The sequence below is a fragment of the Drosophila takahashii genome, chromosome 2R, assembly GCF_030179915.1.
Source record: "Drosophila takahashii strain IR98-3 E-12201 chromosome 2R, DtakHiC1v2, whole genome shotgun sequence".
Taxonomy (NCBI): domain Eukaryota; kingdom Metazoa; phylum Arthropoda; class Insecta; order Diptera; family Drosophilidae; genus Drosophila; species Drosophila takahashii.
The window spans coordinates 32,003,648-32,015,120 of record NC_091679.1 but is presented as its reverse complement, the minus strand read 5'-3'; the positions used below and the strand labels follow the sequence as shown (position 1 = coordinate 32,015,120).

The 11,473-nt window shown below is 48.3% G+C and overlaps 3 protein-coding genes across 5 annotated transcripts; all 3 read right to left on the bottom strand.

The window, feature by feature from the left end:
• Positions 1 to 4: 4 nt before the first annotated feature.
• Positions 5 to 2,590, bottom strand: LOC108060019 (putative uncharacterized protein DDB_G0271982). Of its 2 annotated transcripts, none has more exons than XM_070212386.1 (2): positions 2,395 to 2,590; positions 5 to 2,344 (listed from the first exon to the last, which is right to left on the bottom strand). In XM_070212386.1, the coding sequence occupies exons 1-2, from the start codon at positions 2,487 to 2,489 to the stop codon at positions 628 to 630; spliced, it is 1,812 nt and encodes a 603-aa protein (XP_070068487.1). In that variant the 5' UTR covers positions 2,490 to 2,590; the 3' UTR covers positions 5 to 627. The 2 variants fall into 2 exon arrangements, with proteins under 2 accessions (XP_070068487.1, XP_017001016.3); XM_017145527.3 differs by having other exon boundaries at positions 5 to 2,327; positions 2,395 to 2,558.
• Positions 2,591 to 4,615: 2,025 nt separating this feature from the next.
• On the bottom strand, positions 4,616 to 11,319 carry mip120 (Myb-interacting protein 120). Of its 2 annotated transcripts, none has more exons than XM_017145519.3 (5): positions 10,956 to 11,319; positions 6,492 to 7,963; positions 5,526 to 6,430; positions 5,314 to 5,453; positions 4,616 to 5,251 (listed from the first exon to the last, which is right to left on the bottom strand). In XM_017145519.3, exons 1-5 carry the CDS (start codon positions 10,978 to 10,980, stop codon positions 4,926 to 4,928), a joined length of 2,868 nt encoding a protein of 955 aa, XP_017001008.3. In that variant the 5' UTR covers positions 10,981 to 11,319; the 3' UTR covers positions 4,616 to 4,925. The 2 variants fall into 2 exon arrangements, with proteins under 2 accessions (XP_017001008.3, XP_070068485.1); XM_070212384.1 differs by lacking the exon at positions 10,956 to 11,319 and adding an exon at positions 8,025 to 8,135.
• mEFTu1 (mitochondrial translation elongation factor Tu 1) lies at positions 8,400 to 10,194 on the bottom strand. Its single transcript, XM_017145528.3, has 2 exons — positions 10,080 to 10,194; positions 8,400 to 10,023 (listed from the first exon to the last, which is right to left on the bottom strand). Exon 2 carries the CDS (start codon positions 9,992 to 9,994, stop codon positions 8,525 to 8,527), a length of 1,470 nt encoding a protein of 489 aa, XP_017001017.1. The 5' UTR covers positions 9,995 to 10,023; positions 10,080 to 10,194; the 3' UTR covers positions 8,400 to 8,524.
• Positions 11,320 to 11,473: the final 154 nt, after the last annotated feature.

Sequence of the window (11,473 nt, the reverse complement as noted above, 5' to 3'; positions counted from 1 at the left end):
TAGTATTTATATATATAACCCATTGATCATATCAAGAAATCACCTCCCCCAAAAGTTTAGCACACGTTAAAGTCAAGCACACAAAAGTATCTCAAGAAAATACTATAGAGAAACAAGAAGGTTGAGTGAAAATAGGGCTCTACGATGAGCCAGATGTTCGATGAGACGGGTAAGTGAGGAAGAGAAAAATAGTGAGGATCCTAAGAACCCTACTACATATTGGAGGCAATTTAGTGGCCAAAGGTTTGGAAACTATCTTAATTTTTTTGGAAGTACAATTGGCGCATCGGAAAACAGCAGATGTGACTGTACGAAGAGCTTAATGAGCTTGTAAGAGTCTTTCCCTGGAAGACTCTACTCCCAGCAAGGAAGGTTTAATTGCTGTTCCAATGAGCAGACGCCCGCAATTGCATTGATTTAATGGGGAAATCCTGAGGAGCGAAGATTATACAGAAAACTCCATGGTTTACTTTTTAATTTGGATTGTTATTTTCGGATTTTGTTAAAAAATGATATATTAAAGCGAAGTAAAGGGAATACATGAGTGACTTCTGGAGCAGATGATAATCTGTATGCTAGAGATGATCTATCCCAGAAATCACTAATGCAATCCCCCACTTTTCCTTCCTATATACGCATCAATCGCAGTTTCTCCGCATAAACGTTGATGTTCAACTGACACGCATCCTGATCTTCTTGAGAGCTGCTCCGTTCTCTTGGCATTGGTGATGATCCCCTCATCCTCACATGGTTCAAACTGAAAGCTAGATCCCTATCCGAAGTTCTTGACGTAGTTATCCTTATGGGCATGTTGTTCAGACTGGTGACGAGGGGATGGCTTGCATTCAGCTGCTTGGGCTCACTCACCCGGGAGTTGGACGAACGCCGACCTCCATTGGTGGTCACCGTGACATGGACATTGCCATTAGAAGTCCCCGAACTGCAGCGATCCAGATTTCTTGTGATGGTGGGACTGCGAATGGGGGTGGGACTGCGGCTACAGGGGTGGTTTTCTCTCCTATTCGGAGTAGATGAGCGGGAGGTGGCCATTAGAGGGGGTGTAGGTGAACGGGAGCTAAAGATGGGCGGCGGAGTGAGCGATCGGGTAGCGGATCGAACAGTTCTTGTATCCTGGTTAACCCGAGCTCTCCGTCTTTCCATCTTTGGCCTGGGCAGATGCCTCGTTGATGTCTTTGGCCTTCTGGAGGATAGATCACAAAAGGCCATTCCGGGTAACCGGTCATCGGAGGTGACGGTGTATAAATGTGAGGTCATTGGAACCGGCGGTGGTGGGACATTTTCGGACTCCCGACGCAGTTGCTCCAGCCTTTGACGACGCGCCTGCTCCTGGAGGGCACAGAACCGATCGTATTCCCTGTGCCGCTGGGTTTCCCGCTCCAGCTCTCGCAGGCGCTGCCTCTCGCGCTCCACCTCCAGTTCCCGAAGTCGCTCCTCATCCCGCAGGCGCTCCAGCACGCGGAGCTGCTCACGATCTCGCTCCCGCTGACGGGCACGTTGCCGCTCCTCCTGGAGCTCCCTTTCGCGCTCCAACCTTTGGTCCTCCCACCGCTGACGATCCCGCTCCCTTTCCATTCGACGCTCCTCTTCCAGCGCCTTCTCCCGCTGCCGGAACTCCCATTCCGGACTGGTCCTTGGCTTGGTCTCGCTCACATTGAACTTGGACAGTCGCTTGTCGATGCCAAAGGAACCCGAGGACCTGGGTGAAATCCGCTCCTGCTCCTGCGGCGACCTGGCCATCACCTTGTCCGTGTTGTTCAGCAGATAGGCATCCGCCTCGATCTTGATACTCACATTGTTGTCCACTTCGGACTGTGGATCCACAGTGCGGATGTTTATGCTGATTTTCTGCAGCTGATTATCGGAGTCACTGGAGAAGGTGGTGGTGGAGGCACCACCAGTGGATCGCGGGACATGGAGGCTACTCCTATCCAGGGTCATTGTGCTGCGACCCCGTCTCATGGCTTTGTACTCGCCGCTTTGACAGCAGGTCCTCAGGAGCGGGGAATCCGTGGCAGTAGGCGAACGTCTCGTCTGCGGAGCCACAGGCACAGGAGTCTTAGCATCCCGCAGTAATGGACGTCTCCGGTTTTCCCGCCTTGTGGCGGGGATATACTCGGGATCCTGGCTGAACCTGGGATTATAGTAGAAGGTCTGGAAGGAGGGCTTTCTTACAAGTGGCGCCGCAGTCGGAGGCCTTTGATAATTCTGGGTCGGATAGAAGGGTTTGTCCGCATAGCGAAAGTTGTACGATTGAATTTTGAACGGGTCTCCATGGAAGACATCAGCCGCCTGGCGACGCGATGGATCTGTCACAAAAGAAGGCCTGGGAATTAGTTTTGACAGTGTTTTTTGGGACCTACATCGGCAACTCACACAAAATACGTTTCATTTGGAGCAGATAATTTTGGGCTTTCCACGAACGTAAGGCCGAAGAGAGATTGTGAGTTTGAAAACAGCGTGCCAATCATAGAAAATGATTTTTTTGTTTAGAAAATATTTTAAGTCCAAAGGGGAATTTTTTTCCGTAGGTCTAGAACCGAAAACCCAGGTAACTTTGGTTCTCGGTTCTGTCCGACATATCGTTCGCTCCTCAAATCCATTAAAACTTTTTGGCAATACGGCATAGCCATTGGTCGGCATTAATGGGCAGTACTCCAAAACGGAGACCCACCTTCCTTAAGTAAATCAATTTCATATTTCAAGTTGTTAAAGTTAAACTAAAGTATATATATATATATAATCGAAAATCTTGTAAAATTGTTGCCCACATAGCACACACACAAGTTATCTGACCAAATAAGGGAATAATTGATTAGCTTTTGGTACCAGGTGTACGCGGAATGGAAATACCAATCCATAGAGACAAAATACTTATGGGGGAACATACGTGTTCACAATTTTGAAATAATTACTTTGTTGCAGTTTATGATTTAACTTACCCAGTAGAGAATAAAGTCGCTAAATTGAGTGTGTTTCCATCTTTAAATAAAGCTAATATGACTGCTTGCAGTTTCTACTCTTCCCACCCAAAGTTTAGGACCTTTCCTCATAAGTATTACCGACTTTGTTCCCCACTTAACCAGATCAACTTAGGATCGTTAGGATATTTCCGCAAGGCACTTGAATGGCTGCAAGTGACTTTTAGCGTTGTGATCGAATGCATCATGTAAAATCCTCTTTAAAGCACAAATTCCCTATTTATTGGGTCATAAAAATCACTATTTTGGACGCGTATGCCCCAAAACAATCCTATTCAAAAGTATTGTAAAGGAAGATAACTCTGTAATGGTCGAAAGAGGCACGAGAAGGCCAACAAAATGTAGTTAATCGCAGGTATACAATGAGGTTATATTGAAAAACTGTATATACGAATAGCTGAAATACTTGCTGATTATCATCGTTGTTCCATTGTTGTGAAAATTTAACTACTCAAATAATAATCTAGATCCATTCATAGCACACGAGAGATTCTACGTTGTGTTCGTTATGACTTTTCACGCTTTGAAGAATTGCCGAATTCAATCATGCAACACGCGTTTTATAACTAAGGGACTCTTCGAAAAATTGCATATTATAGCCACAAACATATGTAGTACAAAGACATTGTACAGGGTATGCAACTCCGAAGTACATATGATATTTAGCAAAAGGTTTTGTTCGGTTTTCATATAGTTGTTGCGTAAGTTTATGCTTCAGCCCCCCTTCCGGGGGCCTAGCATTCCATATAAACGTGTGAATTAGACAATATAGCTTCTAACTGAATAGTGCAGCATACTCAATACTCAATAATATTATTCCTAACCAAGTCGTTATTGTTGCCTAGCTATGTTCAAATGTTGCATAAGTGTTATGAAATTAACAATCCAAAAAAAGCTGGTATGGGGTCAAACAAACAACAATGCTAAAGCAGCTAACCAATGCGTTTTGTGCACAGTATTAAAATATTCAAAACTATTCTTAACTCGATATTCTTAACGTTTACTGTATGTATTTGCTAACTAAGATAACCGCACACACATACTCTCTGTCAGAAGTTCGTATTCGAATGACCGCAAACAAAACCTATAGTTTAGCGCGAGCATATTAGTCAAAATAAAGCAGAGTATTAAATATGAATAGCAGGGCATTATTAGCATAACACTATAATAATATACTATAGTCCTTAAACGATTATCACATTTTTACTCAAACCTTGGAAGTATGTGTACTCATGTCATGCCATGCCATGTTTATAGGGTGAGAACCGGGAGAAACCAGAACACAAACATTCGTATATACTATTTATATAGAATAATGATGACCAAGTAGAATATACTACACTAGCTATACTAAATATATTTGTATTCGAAACTAAAATACCAACTATCTATACACTCAACTAAAATATGTATTACCTATACACTAGTCATTTGACATATGTTTATTTCATAGAGATATTGCTAACTAAGCTGATACCGATATCGGAAAAACAAACGAAATTGCGTTGAGTTTAATATACTCGCCCATCATATAAATTTGAAACAATGCAAATGCAAAATACAAATATGTAACTGAAGTTGTTGGTGAATAAACAAGCTACAAAACACTACCCGTCTTTTAATTAGTGTTTAAGGGACATTAAACTTTATTCGGTGTCTATATTATTTACATCCAATTCAAGGAAAAGTTTATAACACAATCATTTCAAGTTTAAAAGCGCGAGCCATTGCCGCTTCAAAATAAAATCGTCTTATGTCTGAAATTTGCTATGTATGGTATATACATTTTGTGTTTAGATTATTTTAAAATTGTACACTTTACTTTAAGGTCAACTTTTAGAAAGCCAAAAATAGAATAGAGTAGAAGAAAAGGTCAAGAGCGCTTTGAACTTAAAAACTAATTCATGTGTGACTAAAATTGCGGTCCTAAGAATTTGCCTTGGACTCGTCCAGCTGAGAAGTGTCGTGCTTTTCCTTGGCAAAGGTTATGATCTGGTTTAGGCTTTCGCCCAGTTCCTCCATCACTTCGCGCTCCGTGTCCTCGACCGGCATATTCTGTTTCTCGTGCATCACGATCCGCGATATCATGCACATGATGGTCGCCTCGATGACATCGTCCGTAAAATACATATTTGCGCGATTCTCGTGCGAGTGCTTGTCGTTCGCTTTGTCCTTTTTGGCACCCTTCGTTCCGATCAAGCCGTCCAACGAGTCCATATCCACATCCGGACGGTCTTCCATGTTCCGACAACCTGCAATATGTAGGAGTTTCAGTTAGTTAAATCAGAGTTAAATATCGTTTTTTTCTACTTACCCACGCATTTACATATGCTGGTGCAGGGAATCTTTGCCTCGTAGCACTCGCAATAGTTCTTGAGACAGCCGGATCTTTTGCAATTGCAGCCTTTGTTATGCAGACGCATGTCGCCTGAATTGGGCGCCGTAATTTTGGGTCTGTTGGGAAAGGAAAGGAAAGAATGGTTATAGCACAGAAGTTAAATATATTTATAGAGCAATAAAACCCACTTGAAGGCGCTTGGATTGCGGTCGAGGCAACTCCGAATGGCTCGCTCCCGCTCCACTTCGTAGTCCAGATTGTTGAAGCAATCCTTGCAGGTACAATCCTGGCAGAACTCGCCGTTGGCAAAGCAATCGCAGTAGAGCTTCAGACACTGCGACTTGCTGCAGTTGCAGTGCTTCCGTCGCGAGGTCATGCCGCCCAGCGCATCGCCAGCGGGCGCAGCCCCTGCTGCCGGAGGCTTGAGGATGTCGAATAGCGGCTTTGCGGGAGCGGTGGGCTTCTGGATTGCAGGCTGCGTTGGCAGCTTTGGTTCCACCTTGATCGACACGGATTGCGGTTGAGTCTGCAGCTGCTGCTGTCTAATCCTTTGCTTGGCCTGCGCCTGCAGTTGCAGATGCTTTGTCTGCTGCTGGGGACTCATCTGCTTGAAGCGATGCTGCTGCGAGGAAATGGAGAGCGTTCGCCGCAACTTGTTGTCCACATAGCCGGTGTATCCTCGTCGCATGGCACTGGTCGATGATTGGGGCACACCCGAATTGCAGATCATGTACTTGACCCCATTGGTTCCCGTCGATTTGACAAAGTTGTAGATTTTCTTAGGGGCACTGGGACTGGCGTTGCCCGCCACCACACGCTGCACGTTCGCTGGTCTATTGATAACCTTTTGAGCTGGCTGCGTAGCCTGTTGTGCTCCTTGCTGCATGGCGATCACGTATCGCGGCTTCTTGGCCTCCGGACCCGCATCGCTACTGTCGCTGGCATCACTGCTGGCGGAGGCTAAGTGCTTCAGCTGCGCGTTGAGATCAGTTAGCCGATGTTTGCGTGGCGACTCCTGGCTGCCGGTGGGACTGACGCTACTCTGAACCGCACTGGCTGGCTTGGGAGCGGTGGTGCTAGTGCCCAACGCACGCTGCAAAGAGGTGAATGCGGTTAAAAGAGTGTAAGATAGGCATAAGCACTGCAATACCCACCTTGGAAACCAATGTCTGCATAGAGGGCAACGGCACAATGCTGCCGCCTGTTGTGCGCATTACAATCTTGTTAGTGCTGCCCATGGAAACGTTTGCCTTTGGCGATGCTGTTGTTGCAGGCGCTGCTGCTGCTGCTCCGGTTGCTGGAGTAGATGTGGCAGCCGAGCTAGGAGCTGCAGCACCGGCAGCTGTAGACCGCACCACAGTGATCTTGTGGGCTTGCATGGTCTTGGGCATCGTCCCTGTTGCACTCGTTCCGGCGGAACTCTTATTGTTGGTCAGCACGCGTACATATTGCACTCCTGCCTTGCCAGGCAGCTGGATGGCATGCAATCCGCTCGTGGGAGAAGCTGTCTGTCCGCCAGCCGTCGAGGTTAAAGAACTGGTGGCCCCAGCATTCGGCGACAGTTTGATAATGTTTTTGTTGGGCACCAGAATCTGTTTGCCACCGCTTTGAACCAACATTTTTCCAGGTGTTGTGTTTGTGGGTGTATTTCCCGTTGTGTTTGAAACCTGCTTTGCGGGAGCTGCCGTCTTAACCACTAGTTGTCCAACGGATTTGCCTAGCACCACATTTCCCGTGGAGGGCGATAGCTTGACCGTATTGGCGGAAGAGCTTCCCGGGGTGACTGGAGTTGGAGCTCCCGGCTGTTTGGCATTCAGCAGCAGCGAGGAACCAGCCTGATTGATCTTGATGATCTTGCCGTCGGCCGTGCGCACCACCTGGATTTTGGTGGGCTGTGCCAGGGGCGTGGATGTGTTGGTCGCGGTGCCGGGCGACGCCGCCTTGGCACTGCCTCCGGCCAGCGGTGTGAGGCCCTTGATGGTGATGGCTGTGGTGGCGGGGCCCGCCTTGCCCGGCACAGCCGCCTTGACGAGGCCCGTGCTCGCCAAGGTGACGCCCTTGGAGAGGACAGCCTTTTGGATGCCTTGCGGCGCAACGAGACGTCGTATTCCTCCGCCCGGTGACCCGGCCACCGTGTTGCTGCTTTGTGTTGCAGGTACCGACTTCTGGACAAAGATTACCTGGCCATCCTTTGTCTTGATCTGCGTCAAGTTGCTCAGGGTCTTGGTGATGGTGCCCGGCGTGGATGTGGTGGCGATGGTGGTGCTGCCGATCTTGAGGGTATTGCTGGCTATCGGTTTCAGTTTGTTCAGGATCTTAACGTCCGTAATCTGCGGCTTGGCCGGCGAGGGAACTCCGGCAGTCACCACTTTGATGGCGTGCGACTTTAAAACGGTCACTCCGGAGGTGGGCAACCGTTTGTCGTCCAGTATCTGCACTACGTTCCTCTTGAACTGCGGCGTGTTCAGGGAATCGTTGGCCGGATCGGGCAGCTCGTCGCCGTCGCCATCGTCGTCATCCGAGTCCAGGGCATCGACTTCCATGTGTTGGGAGCTCTTGTCCGACGTTGGCTCCAAAAAGTCTTCGAAACTCAGTTCGGGCAGCGGTTCCGTGTCGTCCAGGGAATCTGCGGGCAGAAATGGGTATTATTCACATGGCGAACTCAAGTTTGTGCTGCTTAAATATACCCGACAAGTAGTCTACGCGGTAAGTACTCATTTTTGTCAATTTTCAATTCAATTTCAAAATGTTCTTTATCATCAGCTGCTCAAGGTTTTATCGATTTCGGTTATTTATCGATTTTGCGATGTCATCGATGCCTACTAGCGATAACAGGCGCCTAATTTGTAAACTAATTGAGAGAGCAATTAATATAAAATTACAGGTTTATTTTAACCAAAATATAGCAAACTAAAGCAGCTGGTTAATATACTTTTTGCATAAAGAAATACTTAATATTTTTATAAGAAACTAGCACTTCTTTTGTTCTACCTAATAATAAAAAGTATTTCAAAATGTTCCAATGATCTTAAAGTTCTCTCCCTGATATTCGTAATTACAGCTTCTCTTTAGGGGTTTGTGTTTTTATTTTACTCGACTGGGATTGGAGCGCCAACAACTTATACAATATGCATAAAAATCGCTTAAGAATATGATTTTAGTTAATGACTGACGGCGATCCAGAGCTCTACTTCTTGCCCTCGGCCTTCTTCTCGCGCGCCTTCTTGCCCTCCGTCAGCTCGGATCGCTGCGATTCAGTCAGGGCGGGCATGGTGTTGGTGACGACGCCGGTGCCCAGGGTCAGGTTTCCGTCGCGCAGCGTGAAGCGCTGTCCCTGCTCCAAGACCATGGGCCGGATGAGGCGCAGGATGAGCTTGGTGTCCTCGCCGGGCATGACCATCTCCTTGTCGGGGATCTGCACCTGAACGGCGCAATCCCAGGTGCGCGAGAACATCTGCAGTTGGATGAAGGACATGAAGGGCTTGGTCCGGCCGCCCTCCTCCTTGGACAGGATGTACACCTGGGCCTCCAGCTGATCGAGAGCCTTCACACTGCCCGGCTTGCACATGACCATGCCGCGCTTGATGTCATCCCGCTTAACGCCTCGCACCAGCGCTCCCAGCTGATCGCCGGCCTGGGCCTCCTCCAGAATCTGATGGAACATCTCAACGCCCGTGACCGTCGACTTGAGCACCTTGTTGTAGCCCACGAACTCGCACTCCATGCCCTTCTTGACTACTCCGCGCTCCAGTCGGCCCGTGACGACCGTGCCACGTCCGGGAATCGAGTAAACATTCTCCACCGGCAGCAGGAACGGCTTGTCCAGCTCGCGCACCGGCGTGGGAATGAAGCTATCCACCTCCTGCAGCAGCTGAAGGATCGCCTCCTTGCCGATCTCGGGGCTCTTGTCCTCCAGGGCGCACAGCGCCGAGCCCTTCACCACGGGAATCTTGTCGCCATCGTAACCCATCTCGGTGAGCAGCTCCCGGATCTCCATCTCCACCAGATCGACCATCTCCTGATCGGCGGCGTCCACCTTGTTGATGAACACAACGATGTGATCGATGCCGATCTGCTTGGCCAGCAGCATGTGCTCGCGGGTCTGGGGCATGGCGCCATCGGTGGCGGCCACCACGAGAATGGCGCCGTCCATCTGGGCGGTGCCGGTGATCATGTTCTTGATGTAGTCCGCATGCCCGGGGCAGTCCGTGTGGCCGTAGTGCCGCGTCTCCGTCTGGTACTCCACGTGGGCCACATTGATGGTGATGCCGCGCGCCTTCTCCTCGGGCGCATTGTCGATCTCGTTGTACTTCTTGCTCTCGGCCAGCTGCTTGTCGGCCAGGACCTTGGTGATGGCCGCCGTCAGCGTCGTTTTGCCGTGATCCACATGGCCGATGGTGCCGACATTGCAATGGGGCTTGGTTCGCTCGAAGACCTTCTTCTCGTTGGCATACTGGCGCAGGTACTGCTGCATGTTGCCCGTCCGGGGGGCAGACAGCAGTCCGTTGCGCTGCCAATCCTTGCAGGCAGTGCTGGAGGCAGTGGCGCCCGCCAGGCGCAGCATTCTCGCGGAGCTCATGGCCCGCCGGCTGCAGCGCAGGGCCAAAGACATCGATCCGGCGGACCGGCAGACGACGGCGGCAAATGCATGTGACATGGTTCTGGGCTTCCTCTGAGCGCTTCTAACTGGAGAGTCGGGTTAGGATGGGCGCTTTGAATAAGGGAACACCAACTGCACTTACAGGTGAAGATTTAGCTGTCCTGGCAGGGGGCAAAAGGCCTTTTCACGGGTCGAGGAAAATCTTATGGCCGAGAAATTGCGTAAACCCTGAAATGTGCTGTACGCCAGAGCTGCCACTACGGTGGGTTTTTCCGATAGCCATCAGATATCGATTACGATTATTTCATTTTATTTATATATTTTGTACCAAAAAAGGTTTTAGTTTTGAATATTTCTTAAAAATGGATCACTAAACTTAAATCTAATAACAATTCTTAGCTATTTAAAAATAAAATTACACATTGATAGCCTGCTTATTTTGCATAAGACTTTTGAAAGGGGTGGCAGCCCTTGTCGACGTTATTATTTTGTGCGCGTTTTTTGACACCCATTTATCACCCACCTAACCAGCCCCTCATAGGTAATAGGCTTGATGAGACTTTTTCTCAACGCCATGATTAAATGTTGTGGCCTGACATTACCTCAATTGTATGTTTCTACAATTTTTATGGGCAAACAACAATTGCCCCCAAGACTGTACCCCACTAAAACACCAATACAAACAAACACATGTCCATATGTGTAACAACCAATCTGGCATCACTGCCTTATAGGATGTTCCCAGATCGTTAAAAGCACTTTTCGTTTCGTCAGCAGAGTGCAAAAACTTATGAAAAATCAAAGTTCTGGGCGATCGCCAAGGATTTTCAAATCGAGGGGCAACAACGATATGTAAATCCGCCTGACTGTGGCGTTGCAAAAGTGTAAATATGCGCAGGGGGGTCACAAATCGAGGGGAACAATTTGCGCGCCAGCGGACGACCAACTGCCATGGCGAGTACACGCTGTACCAGAGGTTGAAAATTCAATTTGAAATACGAAATGACCAGGTCCTCACCCAAATTGCCGCCACTGGTGTCCATGTTATGTCCTTGCTGCGTGTCGTGTGCTGGAGCGGCTCGAGAAGCGGATATTTGCCCCTAATTTGATTGCAGTGCGCGGTCACTGCGGGCAAAGCAAAAAGAAAATCTGCACTCGGAAATATGAATGCGTTGAACTCGAAGGGCGTCGCGGGCGAACGAAACAGTGGAGAGGTTATTAGTCACTGCGGTGAGATGCGCGGCGCGATATCACTGCTATTTGCACTTTCATTTGGCGGCCTTATCAGCGCGTATTTACAATCGAATGCAACAGCAAATTCAAAATTAAATTTAAATTGCCGTCGAGTGAACTTCTATTTCGTTTATGAATCGGAGTGGACCGTTGCGAAACCGTTAAAGAATACCACGGCACGGGCATAAATATACTAAAATGTGCTCGAATAATACTGAAAATAGCTGAAAAATACTAGATGATCGAATGGCGTCATGGAGAATGACTCGAATAACGTCTTAGCACAGACATCAACCAAATGTT